Source organism: Acipenser ruthenus, chromosome 11 (assembly GCF_902713425.1).
Source record: "Acipenser ruthenus chromosome 11, fAciRut3.2 maternal haplotype, whole genome shotgun sequence".
In the NCBI taxonomy this organism is placed as follows: Eukaryota; Metazoa; Chordata; class Actinopteri; order Acipenseriformes; family Acipenseridae; genus Acipenser; species Acipenser ruthenus.
The window spans coordinates 28,480,013-28,506,682 of record NC_081199.1 but is presented as its reverse complement, the minus strand read 5'-3'; the positions used below and the strand labels follow the sequence as shown (position 1 = coordinate 28,506,682).

The 26,670-nt window shown below is 38.2% G+C and overlaps 2 protein-coding genes across 5 annotated transcripts; one reads left to right on the top strand and one right to left on the bottom strand.

Annotated features, from left to right (window-relative positions):
• Positions 1-208: 208 nt before the first annotated feature.
• On the top strand, positions 209-13,322 carry LOC117427190 (major facilitator superfamily domain-containing protein 6-like). 2 transcript variants are annotated; one of them, XM_034045643.3, is made up of 7 exons: positions 209-572; positions 2,104-3,626; positions 6,322-6,419; positions 9,267-9,428; positions 9,690-9,788; positions 10,179-10,459; positions 11,548-13,322. In XM_034045643.3, exons 2-7 carry the CDS (start codon positions 2,134-2,136, stop codon positions 11,818-11,820), a joined length of 2,406 nt encoding a protein of 801 aa, XP_033901534.2. In that variant the 5' UTR covers positions 209-572; positions 2,104-2,133; the 3' UTR covers positions 11,821-13,322. The 2 variants fall into 2 exon arrangements, with proteins under 2 accessions (XP_033901534.2, XP_033901538.2); XM_034045647.3 differs by having other exon boundaries at positions 215-572; positions 2,104-2,192.
• Positions 13,323-13,508: 186 nt separating this feature from the next.
• On the bottom strand, positions 13,509-24,971 carry LOC117427191 (nuclear envelope integral membrane protein 2-like). 3 transcript variants are annotated; one of them, XM_059033594.1, is made up of 10 exons: positions 24,587-24,970; positions 23,977-24,086; positions 23,524-23,656; positions 22,888-23,122; positions 21,967-22,039; positions 21,318-21,411; positions 17,690-17,804; positions 17,103-17,319; positions 15,355-15,561; positions 13,509-14,806 (listed from the first exon to the last, which is right to left on the bottom strand). In XM_059033594.1, exons 4-10 carry the CDS (start codon positions 23,078-23,080, stop codon positions 14,560-14,562), a joined length of 1,146 nt encoding a protein of 381 aa, XP_058889577.1. In that variant the 5' UTR covers positions 23,081-23,122; positions 23,524-23,656; positions 23,977-24,086; positions 24,587-24,970; the 3' UTR covers positions 13,509-14,559. The 3 variants fall into 3 exon arrangements, with proteins under 3 accessions (XP_058889577.1, XP_033901539.3, XP_058889578.1); XM_034045648.3 differs by lacking the exon at positions 23,524-23,656 and having other exon boundaries at positions 24,587-24,971; XM_059033595.1 differs by lacking the exons at positions 23,524-23,656; positions 24,587-24,970 and adding an exon at positions 24,458-24,524.
• Between the last annotated feature and the right edge of the window lie 1,699 nt (positions 24,972-26,670).

Genomic DNA, 26,670 nt, shown 5'->3' with positions numbered 1-26,670 from the left:
GGAATGGCTGTTATGATAAACAGGTCATACTGTATTCAAAAAATGCTAGTGGTAACATTATTTACATCTAAACAGGTGTCCAAATGTTTTAACGTGAGTTTGAAACTCCAGACAATAATTCGCAAGCACAGGTCTGTAAAAAATGTATAAAATGAAACACCCTGCCAGTCTCCGGCTCAGGCGCCGGTGAATGGGAGGTGCCACAGTATTTCCGCTGAAAAAGCTTCAGCCCAAACAGAGCTGTCAAGCAGCTGCGGAGCGCTGCTCTTTGCTGCCGCTGGTAAGATTGCAGGTGAGGTGACGTCAAGGCCTCACTGACGTTGCAAGTCGAAATTCGAATGCCGTTCAGGGATCGTGTTCATCAATTTTTCACTCATCTTAAACTAAATAAATACAACCGCGCTTTCAGTTTGTACAATATCCAGTCAGATAACACTCGCCAGAGTGTCAGCTTGTAATACCATGATGATGCAGGAAAGGCGAAACCTTGGTAGATCAAATTAATTCACCTGTGATCGTGGGGCAGGAGGCTTGTGTAATCTTATACGTACCATCATCAAGACAATTTTCAGGTAACAGGAGTTTGTTTATTTAAATTGGGAACTGTGTTTTGGATATATCATGTTATTGTAACCTGGCAAATCGGAGTCATTAGCCTCCGAGTTGGTTTAGACGAGATACTGAGACGATGCATTACAAAATCTAGGAGAATATAGGTTTAAAATATTGTAACTTTTGATTACATTTATGTTGTCTTTTTTAGAGTATATAGATTGCTTAAAATAGCCTGTACTTGTTTTATGGAAATGTGATCATTTGCGTCTGGCTGTTGTTTTTTTTTTTTTTCTTCTTTTCTTCTTGTAGATTATAAATAATGGAATGAAATGTATGCGATATATATTCCACTGATATTTTCTTTACCTGATCATATGTGTTATTAAGCTGTAATTTACTGAAACACTGGGTTTGTCTGTCTGTCTGCCAGTCTGTCATGAACGAATTCAATGCTATTGTATTGGTAAGAGACTTCTGAATGTTTTTTTTTTTTTATAAATACGAAACACCCATCACTTCCGCAAACGTAACCAGGTTCAGACCAAGAATACACTTGCATTATTACTTTATTTTTCAATATCTATCCATCTATGTATGTATGTATGTATCTATCTATATAATATATATATATATATATATATATATATATATATATATATATATATATATATATATATATATATAAACAAGTCATGGTCTTTTGCTATCAAAATTGGGTTTTGACCTTAATATTAGCATTATGTCTCCTTCACCGCTTAGGGAGATAGTTTGTTTATACTGTATAAACCCTGCCGTGTGTCAAATATATATATATAATGATTGTTTAACCATTTAAACTTTTTGTGTACATTATTTTTATTTTATTTTTTAAAATATTTTTTCTTCTTATCAACCTTCATTTTTGTACACAACAGTTCTACCTTCTCTGAAACATATCAGACGTAATAATCTTTTTTTTTTCATACTGCAGACATTTTATACAATTGCAGCGAAAATAATTGGTAAAATATTTATCAGTTTACAAATGAATAGTACTTTAGCTATACTTTTACTAAAATGTATTCAGGAGTACTGTACTGTTTGTTTTCTTCTTTCCAAACAAATGGCATTTCTTATTTGAAAATAAATAACAATCAACAGAAGAGTTTATTAGGCAGCAGTTGTATTTATGTACAGGACATAAAATGAACAATGTTAAGCTGTATAGCGCTTCAAAATGACACAGGCTTTATAAAGCATAACACAAGCAAAATGACCAAATTAAATTTGCCCTGAATGGCTGGTGCAGTGTCTGTACAGTAAGTACTTCAAGATCAGCAGATACAGCTGCTTTAGTTGCCATGGCAATTAATGGATGGAAAGTTTAATAAATCAATAAATCTGAGAGAGGCAAAACCCTATGGCCTAACATAAGCTATAAAGGGACCCTGTACTGTTCTGTTGTGTTCTTTTCAAGTTTTTTGTTGTTGTTTGTTATTCAGTACAGTACTGGTATTCCAGAAACACAGATTTTGTTTAATATCCATGTCTTTATCTTTTCTATTCTAGCATACGTAAGATCAAATCCCTCATCAAAGCATGGCGAGCAATGACAGGGTTGCTATTTTGTCGGAAGACGAAGAAGATCAAAAAAGGAAGTATGTTCTGGCTGAGCCTTTTAACACTCTGTCCTTGGAACAAGTCACTGAGCCCCCAACTGTCCCACCCCCTTTAGAAACCCCTGCATCTGCCACTGATGATTCTGACTGGCTAGAAAGGCAGTGCATACAAATTAACAATGATCTCCTGATATCAAAGGTCTTTTACTTTTTCTTCTATTCTGCATATGGATCCTTGCACCCCCTTCTGCCTGTGTATTACAAACAACTGGGTATTTTGCCAAGTCAGAGCGGGCTGCTAGTGGGCATCCGTTACTTCATTGAATTCTGCAGCGCTCCATTTTGGGGAGTGGTGGCCGACCGTTTTAAGAAAGGGAAAATTGTCCTTCTGTTTTCCGTTCTGTGCTGGATTCTGTTTAACTGTGGAATCGGCTTTGTAAGGCCTGCTGCCATGACGTGTGTGAATCTACAACCTTCTAACTCTACAACAACTACAGCCGCCAAGGTAACATCCAATTCCTCCTCTCTCATGCCTCCAAATGGTTCTGTTACCAGTCATCGACAGAGGAGGGACTTGTATGCAAACAGACAGCTATCCACAGTTGTTTTTCCATTACCTTCATTTAACACAGAGCCTGTTTTCTCTCTCAGAAGTGCTGATAATGAGACTGCTAATTCAACTACCCAGAGACCAACCCCAAGCAAAACCACCACAAGCATTACCACTAAAACCACCACAAAATCACCAAACCAATATATTGTCACTACTGACAGTGCTCAAGTGGAGACCATCTTTCTGCTCATCCTACTAGTTATTATAATAGGAGAGTTTTTCAGCGCGCCAGCTGTTACCATCGTGGACACTATCACCTTGCAGTATCTAGGCAAGCACAGGGACCGCTATGGACTGCAGAGAATGTGGGGCTCTTTAGGGTGGGGGTTGGCTATGCTGGCTGTTGGCATTGGAATTGACCACACACACATTACAGTCTTTATTGTAGGCACAGGCTGTGACTTGCCAGATTACAAAGACTACCGCATTGCTTTCATTGTGTTTGGGGTCCTTATGACAGTTGCTCTCATAGTGGCCACCCAATTCCGCTTTGACTCGAGCCATTTGATGCAGGAGGATGAAAAAAGGGAAGAAATAGAAATCCCCCAGGTGGTTCGCAATGCCCCCGAGGAAACGGGTGCAGGAGATGGTTCTTATACCAGTCCACAGGCTAGCGGAGAACAGTTCGACTACAGATACCTACTCAAGCTGCTGTGCAGTGTTAAGTACGGCAGTGTCCTCTTTGTGGCCTGGTTCATGGGCTTCGGCTATGGGTTTGTGTTCACCTTCCTATACTGGCACTTGGAGGACCTGAAAGGGACCACCACTCTGTTTGGAGTCTGCTCTGTCTTGAGTCATGTTTCAGAGCTAGCCGCTTACTTCTTCAGTCATAAGCTGATCGAGTTAATCGGACACATCAGGTAAGTAGTAGCTAAAATGTGTTTTATTCCCATTGCTAAATTTGACATTTTGAAAGTTCTCACTTCGAACACACATCTTTCTTTGTCACATCACAGTCTAGAACATAACATCAACCAAAAGGCTAATTTTGGAGAAAACTTTGTGAGGAACCCTGAAGAACAGGGGTCTTTCTCTTCACTTGGTAATTTCCATGTATTTATGTATTGCTCCTGGCCCATTCAGCTCTGGAACTTCATAGTTTGAAGTAAAAAGAAATGTGCTTATCAGAAGACAGACATCTTTACGTTAAAACATGGACTCTCAAGAGGACGTTCAGATTTATGAATTTAACTTTGGAGTCATGTTAAAATAATGTTACCCTGTATCTTACTGAGACATTATGACTTTGTTCAGAATACTTACCTCAGCAAGTGGTTTTCTCAATAGGCAGTCCTGGGTTTGTGTACAGTAGCTATTGGCAGTCACATTTCTGTAATTCTGCAAGCCTGAGCCTGGCCCACTATGTAAAAACCACCGCCCAGTCAGTACAGTTGGGCTTCTTTGTTCCAAAACCCTGTGCATAAGTAAATTGGAGACTGAATTTGCTTCCCAGTTGAGTACAAAGTTGGCTTGATTCTAGAACGAGGGTATGTAACAAATCACATTCTGTATCTATTGTTCTAAAGCTGCTGTGAGACCTTAATTCTCCTGTGCTAGTAATCCCAGCCCTGTCATTACCACTGACTTCATCAATATTTGAGTTGCAAACCCCTGCACTTCAGTTTTTGATCTGTTCAGCTCACACGATACATCTTTGGCATCTGTTACATGAACCAGTGACATTTGCGTATTTAGTACAGTACAAAGATGGTTCTGACCAGCAGTTGCCCAAAAGGGAGTGTACAGTATCTCTCCTATACTGTAGCTGTGAATGATGGTGTTTCTATATGAAAACGCCATGCAGGGAGTGGTGCTCAAACATACCTTTGAGTATGACTCAGATGCAATACATTAGATACCATGGGATATATCTAGCTTATATTTTAAGTAATTTCCAGAGAGGCCAAATATTCAAATCTTTTTGTTTATGGTATTTTCACAAGTCAAAATGATGTTCCTTACTAATTCTGAAAGCTAGAAATATTGTAGTTTAATCGCTCTGGAACATTCTATTTCGGTTAAGGAAACTTTTAAAATGAATATTATACAAATAAAAATGACAACAATCTGTCTGAAACATTTCCTCCTAGTGTGGCTGAAGTAAGAACTATAGGTATGTAAAGTAGAAGAAGCAGACCTTTAAAATGTTTCCACAAACCCTTTTCATTTTGCATTGAAATATAATTGTTGATGTTACAGGAAATGGGTGGCTCCTTCTACCAATGACAAAGTAGGAGGCTGTAAAAAATAGTTTTGTTATTTAACTCCTCAAAACAGACATTAAGTAAAAGTACCAGTTACTTGTTTGGTTATGATACAGAATGCTGTTCTGAAAGGTCACCTTCATCCTGAGTCACACCACGATGGTGTGACTCAGGATGGCGAGGCAATTATTGTTGTATGCTTTTAGATTTGTGCCTCTGTCTAAACAAGGCTATCCCAGTAGTTTTCAATAGAGCACAGATGATGCTAGACAGCCATGATATGATAGATTTTGTGAGTTAAATAGATAACTCACCATCCTGCTTAGTTATTCAAAAATTATTGCAGAAGCAGAAGTGGCTGTTGTGGTTTGTTTACTTTCCCCTGTGGCAGAAATTCTCCTGATCAGCAATAACACAAGTAACCACAATAAGGGAATTTGGCTGCTACTGTACCTCTGGAGCTGTTCTTCAGATCAGCAGAACAATAGTTTCTTGTGTTGATAAAAACACTATATGGGGGCTCCCGAGTGGCGCATCCAGTAAAGGCGCTCCACGTGGAGTGCAGGATGCGCTTTATAGTCTGGACGTCGCGAGTTCGAGTCCAGGCTATTCCTTTGCCGACCGAGGACGGGAGCTTCCAGGGGGCGGCGCTCAATTGGCCAAGCGCTGCCCGGGAGGAGGAAGGGTTAGGTTGGCCAGGGTGTCAGCTCACCGCGCACCAGCGACCCCTGTAGTCTGGCCGGGCGCCTGCGGGCTTGCCTGAGAGCTGCGTTGTTCTCCAACGCTGTAGCTCTTGGGTGGCTGCATGGTGAGTCCGCAGTGTGAAAAAAAGAGGTCGGCTGACGGCACACGCTTTGGAGGACAGTGTGTGTTCGTATTCGCCCTCCCGAGTCAGCGTAGGGGTGGTAGCGGTGAGCTGAGCCTAAAAATAATTGGCCATTTCCAAATGATAAAAAATAATTGACAAAAAATAATTGACAACGACTACATTTTATATAAAAAAAGAACACAATGGCCTGGATTCATTTGGAATTATGGGTCCATTACATATAGCTATTGCAGTGTTTTGAACTAATTTTAGGTTGAATTGTGTTCTCTGGTGAATTGTGTTCTTCTCGTGAAAATGTTTTGTTTGAACATTTAGCCAAACTGAAAAACCAGTAGCAACCCCATTGTGAATAACAGTAGCCACAAATTATATTGTAAAGTATTTTAGAATGGTAAACTTATTTTGTTTATTTATATACTTTATATTTAGATCATGTTTAATTTGAAAAGCTGCTTGAGTCGTTCTGTTAATATTGAACATCTCTATGTTTCCAATTTTGAATTCTCTTTTATTTCATTCCAGGGTTTTGTATATCGGATTAGCGTGCAATACAGCTCGTTACCTGTACATATCCTACCTGGAAAATGCTTGGATTGTTCTCCCAGTGGAAGTTCTTCAAGGTAATTTATGAATCAATCAATAAATATGAATGCAACATATGCTACAAAAAAAAAAAGCTGGTTGAGCTGGTTCAACAGCAGCCCTGAAGTTTAAAACTGAGGGGTTTTTTTGGAACAGGTTCAACAAGTCTCGTGTTTGTATTGGGTGTTGACTCCTAACTCTGAGCAGGCCTGTGTTTAGGAGTACACACCCAGTGTAATTGAAGTGAAACTGTTTGAAGTAGTGCAGTGCTTTTAGCTTGGCCATCTACAGAGGCTTATGAGAAGTCATAGTTGAGCTTAATCAAATGGGTTCCCTTTCACTAGAATATTTTCCTAAGAACTCAATTTCCTATTAAGAAAAAGTCATAGTTGGGAAGGTTGGAGTTCATTTTTAGTTTAGATTTGGCAAGGCGTTTTTTTTTACCAGAGTGATACCATCTATTATGTATATTTCTATGTGTTATTGTGTAACACTGTCGCCATGAACACACATCATGGGAGCTTAAAATAGAGTTCATTCATAACTTGAAACGCTCAATAATATTTTTTCACGGTTATTACAGATTTGACGATTTCCGTGAAGTTTACCAAAATCTGCCGTGTAATATGTAGTTTCATGTGAAAATTCCAGTTTTGCTAAGATTACTGTAAATATACATATTTGTATCGCTTAAAAATAAATACAGCAAACGTTTGACACACTGCAGACGGTTTAGTTTGCTTTCGGTAAATGATTGAACATACTGCATAGAGCTGTATGATTTCTTTAAAAGACACTAGCTGCATCAAAGATTGGAAATAGTTCTGCTAAAGATCACTCTGTCCAATACATGAAGGGGGCATTTCATGTGCCTGTTATTTTTACATTTATTTTGTTTGATAATTCACTGATGGTGGACTTAAAAACAAAATATTCTACAATTTAGCATTTACTGTTTTTCAGGTTAGCATTTAAATATTTAGGAACATTTGTTGTCCAATAACTCGAGAAAATTAATTTTGAATGTGACAACACTATTTTTTAGACGGAGAAAAAGATGCAGCCCAAACTGTGGCAGATAAACATTCTAGCTAATGCCATTGTTCATTGAACTCAGTACCTTTACTTAGTTTCTTTTTTAGTTTTTGTACCACGTTTTAAAAAATTAAATGAGAAACAAAGGCTAAATGTTATACACCTCAAGGAAAAGTTCAAAACGTAGGCCAGTAGCACACCAGTAAATACATATAAGCTTGCAAATGATGCAGAACATAGTATGAAACCTTTTTGAGTCTTCAGTTTTCTGTCAAGGTTGAAAGCTTTTTTAACATTAACAAACAAAGAAATTGGACAGAGAAAACAACTAAAGTTGTGTACATTGCGTTTATTATTCTAAAGTTAGGTGACCTTGGAATCACTTAACTGTTATATTGACTGCTATTTATAATTGTAAAAAGTCACAGACTGTAGGGGAAATATTTACCACTTCGCATAACAAGTGTTTCCTGTTCTAAAGGAAGTAAGTTGCAACTGTTGTGGGTAACATATTACCATCTGAGGATCATCGGTTTTGCCCATGTTTAATAAAAAGAGCATGCTTTATACATTTTTATTTGTTGCAGTCTTTGAGAAACTGGACTGCAATCCACCAATCAGCACTGCAATATTTAAAAAAGGAAAAATTAATTATTAGTTTGTTTTTTTTTTCTTGTCAGAGGAACCAGTGGCTATTGTAATGGTATCGTTTTTGACATTTTGATTAGAACAGTCTAAAGAAGATTTATTACTGAAAACTCACGGTTTTAATAATTCGCTACAACATTTCGGCTTCAATATATTGTAGCAAGACGCGTGCAAATGTGTGTGTGATTTAATTTGTTAATTTTGTTTTATTGTTTTGGCAGTTGGCCTCATTATTGTAAATTAGAGCCAGCTGTCTATACCTGTTTCTCTGGGGCATATAAACCCCAGAGTTAGTTCAGTCAGGGCTCTGCTGTGTGAAGCAGCCCTATTCATAGTGTGATCAATTGTATTTAAAAAAAGTACTGAAGCCTTTTGTTTTTCATGTTTTGTGAAACTGTGTGCTCTTTTTTGTCAACCGGTAAACAGCTTATTTAGGGAGGTTCCTGAAATGTGTAGCTAGTGCTCAAAGAGAGCTAGGCTTTGTTTTTGTTTTGTTTATTTTTGGTATTATTAAAAGTGTGCGTCAGGGCTAGACTTCAAGTTTTGTGTCGGGTCTGTCATTGAAAGGGGCAAACAAACCAGAGTGAGTGCAGCTCAGTTACTTTGATGTCGACACAAACAGTGTTCCAGGAAAGCCAATGCCATTTTTCCTCATCTGTAGCTTAGGCGTTAACCGCATTTTTATTCCTTTCTGGGGGGGGGGGGGGGGGGGGGGGGGGAAGGGGTGCAACCTTTTAAAAAACTAGTAAACCTGGCACAATAAATATGGTCAGATTACATGAATGATCTGTTTTTATTTCCCCACTGAACAGGCACAGGCAACTGGCACCAATTTACAATAATTTGGCAACTGCTAAACATTTGACAAAAACAATTAACAGACATTTGCACGTGTGTTTGGCAGGGAGGATTTTAACCCCCTCCCTACCCTGCTACAGTATATATATATATATATATATATATATATATATATATATATATATAATATATACGGTGATCAGAAGTTTACCACAGTGTATATCTCAATAAATAAATAAAAATAATGAATTTGTTTTTGTTTAAAATGGTGTTTCTTGCTTGTTTTGTACCATTACAGTTCATGTATTCCTCTGAGAGCTTTCTCTTGCTTGACAACAGGATATACCCCACAAATTTGTATAGACAGATTTATAAAGACAAAATACATGTTTTTGTGTTTCCAGGAGTCACCCATGCCTCGGTGTGGGCTGCTTGCATTTCCTATCTGAGTGCTGCAGTGCCTCCAGCACTGAGGACGTCGGCCCAGGGAATCCTGCAGGGCCTTCATCTGGGGCTGGGGAGGGGCTGCGGGGCCATGGTGGGGGGAGTCTTTGTGAATTACTTTGGTGAGTAGAATCCTCACATGTTCTGTTCTTAACAAAAGCAGAACTACTTAGAAAACAATAGGCTGTAATCAGCTTCCATATGTAGAATTATGTTCGGTGAAGTAATAATTTGATTGTGGAATCTTCTGCTATCTATACTGCAAACTGGTCCATTTACAACCACTGTACATAGCTATATGGAACTTGTTGTGGTTAAAGGTGATGTGCTGTCATAACAAACCTGCTTTGATTCTTTGACTCTACTGTCTGTCCATATTTCAGGTGCGGCTAAAACATTCCGAGGAATTGGAATTGCCTCTCTTGTGATTCTTTTATTATTTGCACTTATTCAGTGGTTGTCTGTGGAAAATGAAGATGAAGGTAAGAAAAATAATTCTTGTATAAGTCAGCCAGGGTGCTGTATTACTGAAAACCACAATGTTACACTTTTAGTTCACAGATGAACAATTTTAGGGAGATGTCTTTTTTTGCTTTGCAAGGTAAAATACAATCTTGAAAACCAGTGGTTGGGATAAAACTGATATGTGTTGAAGGGTATGGTTCAATATACCCAAGGTGTGGTCACTGGTACCTTTTTGGAAAATGATCCCAACATGTTAATAAATACTGCTTTTTCTGTCCTAAGCAAATAACTATAATGAATGGCACTAGATCGACAACCGAAAACATCTTTTAGATGTACTGTCTACATATGAATGTTATTATTTGTAAAAATACAAAACTGTTTCATGTGTTTTGTGGGGAAAACAGAAGATAAGATGCTGGCAGAAAACATACCAGTTCCATCCAGCCCGGTTCCCATAGCAACCATTGACCTTGTACAAAACCAATCTGAAGTGGTTCTGCCCCGAGTGGAGCCCAAACTGCCCCTGAAGAAAACCAAACACCAGGAGGAGCAGGAGGACCTGAATAAACCAGCATGGGTGATCTCTTCATCTCCATGGGTTACCATTACTTATGCCATCTATCAGATGAAAGAGATGGTGAAGATGTCGAAACGCAATCGGGCTTCTGAGCACCAGTCTCAACAGGTGAGCTGCTTATTTAACATGGAGCGATAACAGCTATACAAACCACTGAGCTCATAAACTCATGTGTGACAAAGCTCATGGTACAGCTTGGAGAGCCTTATTTATATCCTGGAGAGGAATAAGTGAAGCTACATAAAAAGTGTCTGGCAATATAAAGCATTTTATGTCTCATTTCTTTAGCAAAGGTGGTTGTTAGTGATTCATATAAGGTTAGTCTGAGGTCGACTTTTCTATTGTGCCAAACATAGTGTGCTAGTTATACTATAAAGATGTTATTTTCTTCATACTTAAATGAAAGGAGTCTGGTATTGCACACAGACAGGCAGTGTTTGTTTATGCCATTGAGAATTTTTTATTTAACTCTTAAGATAACATTTATGAGTGATGTCAGCGTCCATGTTGCCACAGTGTACAGCTTGAATACTGGTATTGTGCAGTAACAGAATACATCTGGTGTCTTCTTTTGCATGCCTTCCTGGCTCCCCTGAAGAAAGGTGAGAAGGTATTTTATGCAATAGCGCAAACCACAGTATAGTGTTAAGCATCCATATAAGCTACATTCTGTGATCTTCTTGTTTAACATCCTGAGAATGTAGGTCATGTTGACTTGCTTTTTCACTGTAGCCACACCTGATTCTCTGAAATCTATATCTTGACAGTTTAGTTTGTCTGATTTTGATGGGCACTTGTTTCAAGAAATTATTTGATGTTAAACATGTAACTGATAAATAAAAAAATAAAAAAAACTATATTGTTTTCAGTATATAGTGATTCATGAATTTGCCCAAAGTTAGTACAACTTGTATTGAAATGTACACCTCACATAAAACAATATATACGTTGCACTGTTCACTAAAGAAACAATTTGTGGACTGCAAATCCTGTTCAAAAGCCACTTTTCGGAATAGAAGTTACGTGGATTTATTTATCTTTGCAAAGCAACCTATTTAGTCTTTAACAAAAACATTAGTTTGAGCTTAATGCGGCTAAAAGGAAATCTGTTCAATACATTCTGTATACATTACCTGTCACACTTGGCTGTCAACTGCTACCAGCCAAATTCAAACTCAAACTTGTATACCTTTCAGGAAACTGAACCGTGTCCATCAACTTCTCACGATCAAAGAAAGACTTCTCCCAACTTGAATGAAGCAGAAAAACCACTAGCGGCAGCAAAGAATCAAGACCCAGCAAGCACATGGGGTCCTGCAGCTCCGGAAGGCACAAACAACTCCCTGCAGGCTGCACAGGGCCTTCCAGACACCAGCCCAGCAGAGACTGTGGAGAACAGCAACCCCCTGCCAGGAAATATTGCTACCAATTCAGCCCTGTCTCCAACAAACCCCTTCCAGCAACTATAAATATGGAAGAGCTGTACATACAAGCAATATCTGTACATATGATATAGCAAGGCATTTGTTGCCTTTTTATTTTGTTTTCAGATTGCATCGGAGAAAATCAGGAAGCTACTACTCCTGGATGGTATTTTTGTGTTTGCTGCTGAGGAATGGTTCTCTTTCCTAAAAGGTAAACGTATTGGACAATATTAATAAGCCTTACAGTAGTGCAACTTGCCACCTTGGTAGATAGAGTATATAACAGGAATATTACTGGTGTACATCCAGTGATAGGCATTTTTCTAAACACTATTTAACGTTTCAGAATGTTTATTTTAAATGTTAAAACCCCAAACGTACACCTGCTGGAATTCTACATGCTGTTTTCAACATGTACCTGGTGTATGAAGTCGCCGCTAAATCAGCAACAAATTGGCAGTAATAACCAGCAAATGAGTCCGATATCTTTGCTTAATTGCCACATATTTTGAACGGGTCACGGGTGATAAATACTAAGTTATTGCTCTCCATAGTAACAAAATAGTGGTCCTTTAATGCAAACAATTTAATTCATTTTCTTATTCTGTGTACATGTTACTTGATAACAATGTGACTAACTGAAGAAACAGCCCCTACGAAATCATCTCCATTTTCATCAAAAACGACATCTTCATTAAGATTTTTTATTTTATTTTATTTTGTTAAGATGTGGCAATTAAGCAAAGATGTCGGACTCGTTCGCTTGTTATTTCTGCCAATTTGTTGCTGATTTACGGTGACTTCAATACCAGGTCCGTTCCAGGCTGGAGCCTGTTTGAAAACAGCGAGCAGAATTCCAGCAGGAGTACCAACTGCAAAAAGTGCCTAATACTTAGTACAGTACACATAATCGCAGTAGACATTTCAATTACATAACTTTATTTTTTTTTTTAAAAAAGCCCAGTTGCGTAACTTTTAACCTGCAGTTTAATTGGCAAAATGTTTTCCTGAACAGTGGTGTGCTAGACTTCCTGTCTACTTGTTGTTTTTGAACTGTTTGACAATTCCAGAAGAAATGTTTGTTTACCAGGACTTCCAGAGACGCCTGAAAATGAAATTGCAGTTTTAACACTGAATACTTTGCTAAAAAGAAGTTCATATTATGGGTTTAAAAAAGGTTTTGTAGGCTTTAGCATACACTGGAAAATGTAAAGACGTATATTTGTTAATTTACTGTTGAAGGTTTATGTAAATATTAATATATGTTTGCAATCAGTGTCCAGCACTGTAAACTTGTCAAAACATAGGTTGTGTGTGTGTTTTTTTTTTTTAATACCTATACCATCAGCTTAATCAAGTAAATGACTTGTGTATAATTAACAATGTGTGCCTTTAATCTCTTGTTTACTGTATTCTAATCAGTAGTTTTGTAAATGGTTTTGGGTTTCCAGCTAACGAAAGCTACAGTGTTAAGGAATGCAATGTACTGTAATGTTAAAACAATTAACTTGCAAAAAAATGAAAAGAATAAACTGGAAATAAGTATACTCTGCACTTTTATTAAAAAAGTTTATTGGGGAAAAAAGCAAGCTTTGATTGTAAATACCTGAGTGATGTTCCATTAAATAAATAGCACTGAATATACAAAGTCATGATGATCTACATTCACACATGTTCAAGTTTTTTTTTTTTTTTCAAATGATTCAATCTGAAGATGTTGTTTTTTTTATTAATCAAAACAAATGTTAAGCATACCCATAACCAACTTTAAAAACTTTCAGGAATAAAACATTTACTTATTTTTCATTTAACAAATTGAAAAAAAAAATACAGAAATACATGCTGGTGTTAAAAATGAATGAAAACTATTTATAATATACCACGGTATTTGGAAATAGGACTCCTGTTGCATGGCAGTTTGAGATTTTTTTTTTTTTTACAAAAACGCAGCCACTCTTAATCTATTTTTCATAATACATCAAACATTTGGAGCTTGGACTGATAAAAAAAAAATAACTGCATTTTAAAAATGTTAAAAAAGCACTTGGTGTGTTTTAATTTAGATAATTCCCTCCTGCAGTATTTTACATTTAGTTTTTTGCTAATCTGCCACGAGTCTAATGGACAGGTACTTGTATCAAACATTCTAGAAACCTCAGTGGGTGTCTAATATATACACTCAGTTTAAAAGTGTCATAGAAGAACATGGTCCTCTTAGTGCAAAAACAACATAAACTACCTGTGAGTACTTTAATCCCTTAAAGTACACAAGGAAATGAGCAGTTGTTCTAACATTTTTTTCTTAAGACATTTAAGAGTGACTCAAGTATTACAAGGAAACTGGCAATTTGGATAAAACAAATCCAACCTGTCGGCAAATTGTAAACCCTGTTTCATGCACCCTTGTACCTTAAAGGGTTAATGGCTGTTGCTCAACATTGACCTGAGTTTAACGGGTTAATATCAATGGCACATTTAAAATGACCTCACAATGCCGAGGCAAGCCTGATATGTTTCAACAAGGTATTCAGTTATCTAGATAACTGATTAAGTTATTGTAATAAAAACAAAGTTAAGGTAAGCAAATTGTCAAGTAAAAAAGGCAATCGGGATAGAATATTATTAAAACATGCACCTAAATTCTTAATGAAGCTAAGATCTGAAAATAATTTTTCTGAGGCGACGGTCTATTCTGATCATCTAAATCAGTGTTTATCTTTATTCTACACATTTTTATTTTATTTAGTGATATAGGAGATCATTCAGCTAGACCACTTTGTGACTTTAGAATAAATCTAAATCAACTGGTGCTAAATTGCTCTGTTCCGTGGGTTCGTAATACTCCAGGTCTCCCTCATCAACATCCTCTTGGGATTGCAGTGGATTTGGCCAATCTTGATCACCCTGCTCCTCGTCTCTAGTGGAAAAGATCCAGTCTTCAAAGTAGGTGCCGCCCAAACAGTACTGTTTGTCGTGCTCAAGGATCTCTTCATCAGTCACATGGGAACCCCCTCGTATAAACTCAGCCAACCTGGAGGAATTATTTAAAGAGAATCAGCTCAACGTACTGAAATAATACAGTTTTTATTTGATTAACACCTTTACACACACACAAATGCACACTTATTGATGATTGTGTTTGAGGCTACCAGGTACCGTTCATCAGTTACTCAACAACAGCTTTTGTTGAGTCGTACTTTGACAAAAGTACATCAAGTTTAATCAACTAATAATGAAATGGATTCAAATAGTAAATTGATATATGCATAAATAAACTCTCAGAGGTTGCTTACTTTTTTCCCAATGTACCATTGCATTTCTCTAATGAACCTGGTGCAGTCTGATTCTGTGAACATACTTTCATTGGTATCTTACTGGTTACTGTTACCAGCTGATCTACAAAGAACTTCCACATTTTTAAAGCAAACAGGCACATTTAATTTTGTAGACAGCAATCGTAGAATTCTACAAATATTTAAACATGCTTATAGCTGAACTAACAGGGTGCAGAAACCTTTTTTTATGTCAAATACATTTTTTCATGGTTAGCCCTTAGCATACAGTGGAACAAGTCTTTACCTTTTAGGAGAGTGGAGTCTTGACACTGCTTCCCATGCAGGGAATCCTGGCCTCAAACAGTTTTCACGCAGCTCCTGCAAGGATGCTCTGGTCTCAGTGTCACCCTGTTCTCTGTATTCCTCTTCACTAAGCAGTCTGATTTCCAGTTCCTTTGCTTTAAAGCTGCTTTTTGGAATTGGGAACATCCCTCTTATTTTTCTGTAGAAACTTAAAGTGATAAAATGCTTTTAGGAAATAGCTTGACATCAGGGCTCTACCATGTATATCTCAGTAGAGGACTCATGTCATTTCACATTATTTTGCTATCTATCATTAAAGCTTCTTTTGTTAACCTGACTTGCTGAAATTAAACATTACAGGACTAAAACAGTAAAGACTAGTACTTTTTTATGTTTCGACAAGTATTGTGTTAATGGGCTCTACTGATAAAGCTAAAGAACCTTTTAAAAGTCTGTTTTGGTGAATTTAATGAGGTTTGTCAAAAACAGGTCTCATGAGCATTGTGAATAGGGCTCGGCATTTCATTCTGATCGTGTGACACATCCAAAATCAGTTCTTATTCTAAACACATTTCAAATCTTATCAAGAAAAACATAGAGAAACGCCCAGTCCTGTTAAACCTGCTCTAGAAAACACATTCGCTAGAAGCCATCTTTCTTCAATGTCACTAGCACTAAGATACAGATAAGTAAATAGACAGAGAACAGATAGATCATGATTGGGCTCTATTTGTTTTAAAATGTCTTTTAAACTTTCGTTTTTTAGGCAGTTAAGAATTTATTGGGAAATCTAATTCACAGCAATATACAGACACACACTTCAAGACTACTTTGAATAGTAAAGAGCAAATCCCACTAAAATACCCACAGCTGCCACCTAGTGACGCTCCAGCATATGGCAAGCCTCTCAAAAGACCAAGCAGCTCCTTGAGAGGTGGCTTTTTCCTGTCACCTAATGCAAATGTTAGTGCATGCTTATGTACTGTATATATTTTAAATGATTTAATTAGCAAAACACCCAGAGCACAACGACAAGTTATTAGAACGAAATCTACTTTTTCATTTGTTGCCATATATTTGTTGTCAATTTAATGTGCCTGATGTACAATATGGAAATAATTCTTACTATTAAAACTACATGTTGTTAACAAATTATACCATGTTTTATTGTTTTATTTTAGACTGATGTCAATGTGACTTACCTGTACAAAATACCAGTAAATAACACCGCAAAATGCTTATAATTTACAAAGGTTGGCAATGTGGCAGATACATAAAAGGGCAGTCATTATGACCAGTTTGCCATTCCTTTGAATCATAATAACTTTCTTATTGTATATTAATGGAAAGGCACAACATATTAAGCAAAAAGCATAACATGAAAAACACTTGGCTTCAGTTATCATTTTCCTTATATTGCTAGATATAAAAGGGTAACTACATAAAAAATGAAACCGCACAGGGGAAGACACGGTACATATTGTTTTAACTTATATGAACAAGAATAAGGGAGTGGCCAAAGGATTTAATCAATGACTTTACACTACTGTAAGAAGGGAGTTATTACAATGTATTACAGTAATGATTTTTGTATAATACAATGAACTAATGAATCTACTTTCTGTATTAACATTCATTTTCAAAAGTAATAATAGATTTTATTTACCAAAAAAAAAAGAAAAAATGAAACCGCACTAATTTGGAATTAGCATACTGAATAAGTCAGCCCCAGTCTGAAGACCCACTAACCTGCAAATCAAACACCTTGCAAAAGCCAGGGTTTTTGAAGCGACTAAAATGGTGATGACTGCATATGCAGCAGGAGGATATGTAATCCCGAGGTACATTAAGAGCAGGGCGATGATCTGCAGTGTCCAGGTCAGGAGGTTTAAGCTTTGACTATTTGTTATTGGTCCATGCTTATAGCAGACAGCAAAGCTGAGAAATCCAGAAAATAACAGGTAACCTGTAATGATATTTAAAAACAAACACAGGAAAACATTGAAAAAGATTTACTGAAAATGAAGAAAAAAGGCTCTTGCAAAACCAATGTCTTCTGCACAGCAAGACTCCTGCCAATATCAGGTCAACCCATATCCGCAGACCTCAATAGGTGAACAGGTACATGTGAGGATATGAAACTGTGAAATGGTCAAAGCTATAATAAACAAAAACAAAAAAACTCAACAGGGAGAAAATGTAGGGACGGAGTGATGGGAGGGATGTGTTTACGATTTTCAATTTTGATAATAAATATATCAGTCATGTGAGGGACAGCTATTTACACATTCCTGTTTTTATAAATTTGATTCATTCATGAAATTCACTTTACTTACCAACTGCGTATCTCCAGTAATCTGTCCTTATTTCACCCCAGTGATTCACTATCTGCTGGACCGCCATGTAGGATAGATAAGAGCATCCACTGAGCATAAACAAAAATGTCTTTTTCTATAAAACAAAATAATAGTCCAATTAAGCCGAAAATGTGTGGTGGTTCTGAGTTGTGGACTTTGCTGGGGGCTAGGTTGAGATGGCCAGACTCATTCATTTATTTTACTTGTGACCTGAGCCAGTTCTGAACTCAAGCCTCCTGAGATGAAAGGCTTAAGAGGCTAGAGAATTAGCCTGCTGCACCATTAAGCCATAAGATGAAAAAATGCATCACTTTGCTAAAGGCACACCATTAGCATTTACATCCCTAATGGGTACAGCAGGAGTTAATGTAAAATATCATCTCTATACATCTTACATAGCCTTCATGAGCTCAGCCTATCAGGTGTCTGTATGGGAAAAAGTAACTGTACTAAAGATTCATAAACTTCTAAATGTATAGTGGCAACTATACATTTGGCTTGCAGTGCGCAGGTGTAGAGGTGATGCAGTGCTCAGACAACGACAACAAACAGTGTTCACGGTCCAAACAGTTTCTTTAATTTGTTTTCACGATTTGGCACCGTTAAATAATAATGCTGTCAACTACACAGACCCTGGAATGAACTGCCAAAAAATACATAAAGGGTTGCAGCGCCACATACCACGGAGTTATCCGGGCGTTGCTATCCTTCATCGTACTTAACCATCCTAGTGGGGCGTGGCCAGTGACGAGATTGAATTAATGTCCCAAGAGGTAGTAGTGTAAGGTCTGAGTGGCCCATTTAATGGCCAGACATTCCTTCTCTATGAAGGAGTAGTTACGCTCCCAGGGGAGCATTTTATTACTTATATAGAGGATGGGGTGTTCTACTCCATCGACCTGCTCGGACAAGACTGCCCCCAGACTTCATCCAAAGCGTTGGTATGGAGGATGAATTCATTATCAAAATCTGGTGTGATAAGGGTAGGGGCTTGAGAGAGTCTCTGCTTAATGGTATCGAACACCCCCTGACATTCTCCTGTCCATTTAATGAAATTTGGTGCACTCTTTTTTAGTGAGGTTTACTATAGGGCTGACCACTGTGGCATATTCGGGGATAAAGTGTCGGTAATAACCAGCCAACCCCAAGAGAGAACTCACCTAGGACTTGGTTTTTGGGATTGCCAAGTTCATCAAAGCCTGGACTTTGGTGGCTACAGATTTCACCTGCTCATGTCCCATAATAAATCCCAAATATTGCGTTTCTAATTTGGTAAATGCACATTTACCCAAGTTGGCTGACAGCTGGGCTACCCTCGTCAATATACGCTGCTGCATACTCACGATGGTTGTAAAACCTGGTTCATTAGTCTCTGAAAGGCAGCGGGCGCACCATGTAGCCCAAATGGCATGGTTATGAAAAGAAACAGACCATCAGGGGAAGAAAATGCAGTTCTCTCATGATCTGCGGGTCAATGGGATCTGCCAGTATCCCTTCGTCAGGTCCAAAGTTGAGATGAACCTCGCCATTCCCAGTCTGTCAAGAAGCTTGTCGACCCGAGGCATGGGATAGGCATCGAACTTGGCAATAGCGTTTACCTTAAGGAAGTCAACGCAGAAGCGGTTGGTGCCGTCCTTTTTGGCGACTATCACAATCGGACTGCACCACTCGCTCCTGGAAGACTCAGATCACCCCAAGTTTGAGCATCGCACACATCTCTTTGCTAACGCCATTTCGTTGACTTTCCGGTATCTGGTAAGGTCTATCTCAAACTGTGGTACCTGGGGGAGTGATAATGTCATATTCAACAAGGTTAGTTCTGCCGGGCAAGTCACAAAAAACATCCTTGAACTCCTCAATTAACTTACGCAGCTCTCTTTTCTGATCTGGAAGTAACTGCTCCCCCATCGGAGTGCTAGGAGCCTCTATACAGGGTCCAAAATCATCCTCAGCTTCGCCTGGGACTATAAATAAAGCCTGATAAGATAAGGGGCATTGAATCTACCCCAGCTGGAGGCCAACCGCTACCTCCATGGTAAGGAGGTGGGCTGGTCCATTGGGGTCGGTGGTCTGGGAGGTCTGGATTCCAGAGCGAAGCAAGGTTGTGGTGGCCAGTCCCTGGCTGCTCATGGTGGTGAGGGAGAGGTCAACAGGCTGGTCTTGGAGGAGATCAAGGAGCCCTCAAAGTCCTCCGCCAGTTTGACTGCGGCTGCCAGGGTGGCTGGATTGTGGCACCGTATCCACACCTGGGTCTCGGTGCTGACCACATGGCAAAACTGCTCCAGGGCAATGGCTTTGCACATGTGTACCCCTGTCCTCCTGAGGGGGCTAAGCCAGTGCACCATGTGGTCGCACAATCGCTGCGCAACCACCCTGGGGCGGGTCTCCGGTGTCCTTAGGTACTCCCTGAATTGTACCCGATGTGTTTCCTGTGATGTTGAGTCACCGGAGGATGGCCTGTTTAACCAGATTGTATTGTCTGGCCGCTTCATCGGTCATGGCCTGGAAGGCTGCTTGGGCCTCCCCGATTAAACAGGGGCCCAGCTGGCTAGCCCAGTACTCCTGAGGCCATGACATGGTGGTAGCCAACCGCTCGAAGGCAACCAGGTATCCCTCCGGGTCATCCTCTGCCGTCATTTTCTGCGCCCTTGCTTTAGGGGGCGCAATCACGGGTCCTGCTGGTACCTGGGGTACTTCCCTGCTGCTGACTCTCTCGATCAGCTCCGTGTACCTCTCCTCTGTCATTCTCTCCACAGCCTCCCATCTCTCACTTGTAACAGCAATGAAAGTGTAGTGACGTCCATAATCCAGTGTTCTGACACCACGTGTGGCAAATTGGGTTGCAGTGCACAGGTGTAGAGGTGATTCAGTGCTCAGACAACGACAACAAACAGTGATCACGGTCCAAACGGTTTCTTTAATTTATTTTTACGGTTTGGCACTGTTAAATAATAATGCTGGCAACAACACAGCAATGTGTAATTGCACAGCCAAACAATACAGGGTTTCAGTCCCGAAATAATAATACACAAAGGCAATGTACAGGCACGGCTCTGCATCCTTTCGCGGTGCTCCCATGCTGGTGGTGAATACACAGTTAATAATAATAATAATAATAATAATCTATTTTTATAAAGTGCCTTTTCATAGTGGACCACCATCACAAAGCACTTTACAGAGGTAGGCTGTGAACTGTGCATTATATGCAGAGTCACTTACAATAGGACACTGATTTAACATCTCATCCACAGGATGGAGCACAAGGAGGTTAAATGGCTTGCTCAGGGTCACACAGTGAGTCAGTCAGTGGCAGAGGTGGGATTTGAACCGGTGACCTTCTGGTTATAAGCCCTGGACTTTAACCACTGGACCGCACAGCCTCCTGCAGTTAAGTGTGACTGGATGCTGGCTTAACAGCGACAGCTCCCAGTTTGCTGTTATACAGCGCCCTCACAGGTCGGGGGGAGACTGTTGACTAGGATTCATTCGCTCTCTGTCACAATAGTTTAAACTGTACAGACCCACTGAGGATGTCTAAGAAGATAAATGTAAAAAATACTGTGCATGTTGTGATTCTGAGCTAAAGTTTTACTCTGATAGCACTTACCTTTGGTATGAACCTTTTAAGTACGAACAAAGTAAGAACGAATATGGAGATAACGCCCAGAGAAATACCTACAGTGTAATAAAACACAGTGTTCCTGTCAAAAGAAAAAAAAAGACATCATGAAATTACCATGGCAACAACCACACAACTTGGAAGTGAATGTGTGTCCACGTTGTTTTTTTTTCTTAAAATGTTATCATTGTTTATTATATGGAATTGTACAGTTCAAAGTTAATATTGCAATACAGTAACTTATTTAAATACTTGTATAGCTACATGATGCTGTTACAGTTCCTCAATTTTCATGAAATACAGTTTAAAAAGCTATTCTGTCTCTTACAGCTTGTATAAGAATTTAATCAGACACCCAGGGTTAACATCCCTCTTACACTTTAAAATAGCAAAGTATATGCATTAACATTAACTGTGCATCCCATAGACAGGACCATTGACTGCTTGGTACATTACACTATTCTGGCCCACTACAAGGATAGCTCCCTTGGTACTGAGCCACTAATACCATTACTGGAGCACTTGGGGTTCTAGGTACTGATCAGACTTAACTTCTTTTAACTTATGAGATCTGATATAAATACCCATCTGACAAATATTGCAATCTTAGAATGTGTTTAGAATGGTAAATCTTCACCTGCATAATCTGCGTGCAGAAACGAACAGCAATATTCCAATCACAAACAGGGAAAAACGATACAGATCATGCTCTGAAACAGAGAGAAACATTTAGCTGTTATTTCAAGAGTAAGTAGCCTCCACTTACATTAACTATCCCCTTATCTTTATCTTAATATGACGTTTTGAAGTTCCAGTTGCTGGCCACAGACATATTACCACGGGCTAGATCAGCAAATACAACATGTCTTTTTAGTTTGTGTTTCTAGTGCGTATAGCCAGCAACATGAAAGGAAACGTGATCCACAGCAGCTGTTCACGAGATGGTATGACTGTACAGACACTTTGGATGATCTAACCTTTGTGATATACATCTGTGGCTTGCAACTGGAACTGAAGAGCAGCCCCTGAACTCAGGTCAAAGCTCCTTAAACTATATTATATTACAAAATCGGAAGATTGCAAACCACTTTAAATTGTGCAGCCTGCAAAAAGTGTGAATTCTTGGCACAGGTTGTTGCTGTACGCTAGTAGAACAGTGTTGTGGGCTGTGGCACACCTTAGGAAAATACTGACCATAAACATATAGCTCAGGAGCTGCTCTTTCAACCTTTAATCTGGTAAAGGCTGAGCTTTGTAATCAAAAAAGTCACAAATTCAAATCACCAAGATCCCCTATTGATGGGTGCAACCCATTACACACTTTCTTTCAGAATTTCTTCCTTCAGAATACTGATTTTCCAACCATCTTTTTCACTTAGAGCGCAGATGTTCTAAACTATAATGGCTCATCCAGGGAAATCTAACAACACCATGGGTGGTCTTTTTTTTAGCGTTTGAGTGAAATTGTAAACTGCATCACATCATCAAATTAATCAGGGTAAAATGCTTCAAAATTAGCTCCCAGATTTAAAAGGAAAAGCAATTTATTTCCACTTACTTTTTCCGGTTACACGCACTGAGTATTTAACAGAGGGCTTGACTGATTTTACTCCAAAGCAGACTTCCTCATCAGTATGTGCAATAGTTAAGCTTGGTTTAGCTGATGCATTTGGAAAAGGCCAATAAAATCTTAAAACACACTGAATAAAATGTATGAATCGCTCTGGGTCTTTACAATTGTTATCTTCCATAGGAAAAACAATGTGGACATCGTCACGGCTTTGCACATTCACCTAAGAGAGTTAACATGAAACAAAAATGACAAACAAGACAGCAATTGTATTATTTTACTATAAATAATGTGGAGAAACACACATAGTGCATGAGTGGCTGGTGTAAGATCAGTGAAGCTAGAAAGGGTTAATACATCTTTAAAAAGTAAAACAAACTGAACAGACCTACAGTAAAAAACAAACCACAAACTAACATTTAATACATCACAGACCTATAATTCACAATTAAGCAAGATTGTTATTATTAACTTCACAATACTGGTATGTTGTTTATATATATACAGTATATATAATTATTATTATTTGTTTATTTAGCAGACGCCTTTATCCAAGGCAACTTACAAAGACTAAGGTGTGTGAACTATGCATCAGCTGCAGAGTCACTTACAATTACGTCTCACCTGAAAGACGGAGCACAAGGAGGTTAAGTGACTTGCTCAGGGTCACACAATGAGTCAGTGGCTGAGGTGGGATTTGAACCGGAGACCTCCTGGTTACAAGCCCTTTTCTTTAACCACTGGACCACACAGCCTCCTAGATAGATAGATAGATAGATAGATAGATAGATAGATAGATAGATAGATAGATAGATAGATAGATAGATAGATAGATAGATAGATAGATAGATAGATAGATAGATAGATAGATAGATAGATAGAAGCATGAGGGTAAACCTGCCTAAAAAATAAAATAAACCCTACAGTATCTGTAATATGAAATGTTCATCTTACGTGTGAAAATGTATGTTAATATTGAATGACATCAAAGCAAGGTTCACATAGTTAAGAACATGCAAATCGATTGAAATAGATCTTTTTGTGGTTTTGGTATTGCTGAAAGTCAAATGCATATACCTGGAATGTTGACCAGATGTCCTTCCATCCTACTGTCGTATTTAATCTGTAGCAAAAACAGTGCTCCTGGTATTGATTTATTTCCAGATTGTCTATCACTTCAATACATTCTGTAAAACAAGGCAGGATATAACTGATGATTGCATAACATTCGATATAAAAGAAAACACTGAAGGAAAATGTTTAACTTGTATAGCTCTACTTTATAGGACATAAGGCAAGTTATTTAAGAATTATGATGATGATACACTGGCAAAATCCCAACATCCGAACAGTACAGTAAGTATAGGCTACCTACGTATCATGTAAACAGCACTCGTACCAACACCATGCAACAGTACAGGCTGTTTTTATGTCACTCTCACTTGACACTATGCAGTTTATTACAATTACTGTGAACATGCAGAATTAAGGAACATTTAACAAGTGAGGCTTTTATTAATGTTTTTCATATTAAAACTTTGAACAAGAAACAATATACCTTACTGTCTGATGAAGCGTAGCCTACCAATATATAACAATCTTAAAGTTTCTAAAAATAAAAAAAAAACACGGAAATGATTTAGCAACTAGCAAAACATCGCATACGGTTGATGACACAATGTAATACCTTTAAATGTGTTACTCCAAGTCGTCTGTGCAAACCAGAATAAACAAACTCCTAAAATCTGAATATACTTTTTTGAAGCGGAGAGAGTCTTCATGATGAAATAGAAATACTGTAGTTTCATTCAAATTCGGTGGAATTTGGGCGCGTCCATCACACTAGGCAGATGATAATACACAGAAAGGAATATACAGTAGAAACTAACTTAACCAAACAGAAGATGTATTATACGAAAACATACTGTTTAATACTTTGCTTTACATGTAACAGTTTTTTTTTTCTTTTTTTCTAAAAAGTAAAATAATTATAGCTAGTGTGCGTATCTGAGATCTTCTAGTTTGGTCTTGAAGCTGAACGACCGTGCTTTACTTTCACATTGTGTCATGCAGTGTCCCTTTTTAATACCACCGGGTTAAACAAAGAAGAACGAAAAAGATAAACAAAAAGTTACGTTATCATGTATCACCTATGATGTTTGAAAATGTACGACTTGATAACAAGGTTGTTTATTATTATTATTATTATTATTATTATTATTATTAATAATAATAAACCTGTACATGTATTATTCAAGGCAATGCATTTTTTGAAAACAAGGAGAAACATCAACGATAAAATGGCCTGTATTCCTCAAAAAACGTCCTTACATAAAATAAGCCACCTAGTGGACGTAATTTATAGAACGTCGGGGAACCTACCAGCAAGAGAGCTAGGTTGAGCTCGAACAAAAGGTATGAGTATCGGCTGGGTCACAGACCCTTATTACCACTAGTCTTCCATTACTTTATCTAAAATAACATTAGTTAATCCAAGATTGGTGATAATCGGGGTCTGTGAAACCAGCTATATAAAATGTTGGAGCGACAGTGTATCACTGACAATGGTATGAAACCTTAACCAACAAATAACCACAAACCCCTTTGTTCTCTCCCACCACAAATGAATGAATGAATAAATAAATAAATGAATAAATGAATGCACAGTCAAATACAGCAGTAGATATTGCATGTATGGATTGCAATAGTCTTCAGTAATACAATGTATGTTCAATATGCTGCAATACAGTGTAATAATTAAAAACAAAGAAAACGGCCACTTCACTACAGAAAATGACGTACAACTCCTAATCTTGTGCTTTTAAGTGATATTATGTGGGTTGGAAATCTGTTTCATGACTAATAAATGTGTGTGATATTAACCAGCACCATCGACTCACAATATATCCTGGCTGGGACATTTCAACGTGATGATAATAAGAGGATGGTGACATTAAGCAGGTTTCTCTACAGCAAAAGAAGATCCAAGCCCAGTCACTGCCTCACTTGTATGTCTCAGCCCTTCTTAACAGTAATACTGGGCTAGAAGATTCCAGCAAAAGCTATTGACTCATTTAGTTAATTGATATCTAGGTGCCCTAATTTTAGCTTCCTCCTGGAAATTACGCTTGAATGATTTAACAGATTCCCTTTACCAGCTTGGTTGAGCACTGGGGGATTATAAATATGAGAGGAAATGGGGACTATTTAAACAACCAGTCTAAGAAAATAAGACTGGATTTTATGGGCACATACTCTCCCTCACAGTAACAGTCTGGGGTTATCAGTCTGGGGCGGTCTGTTTAATATTCTTGCAGCTGTCACACCAACTTCTCCAATTGTGAGAAGACAATGCATATAACATTATTTACCACAAGTTAGAGTATCGAAATTATGGGATATTGTTCATCTGTCTGTTTGCCACACATATTTTTGTACAAGTACTTTGTTATGACACTGATAGCTCTAATTTTGTATTTACAGCTGTGTCAGCAGTGTATACAAACTTGTTTTCAGAGTACTAATTTTAACAGCAGGTTGGTAACCACTCTCCTTGACAGGCACACCTACACACTTGAGAAAATTCATTGTTATATGTGAAATCTGACTGAAGTTAAAAGATAGTCTTGGGACTTATCAGAACAAAATAATAACAATAAACAACATGTTTACATCACTCTCCATTAAGTCCGCTTCGGTGTCTTTGTCCTATTTTACAAGGTGTGATTAGAAAAAAAAAATTGTTGCTATTTAAATTGCTTGTACTGTTAT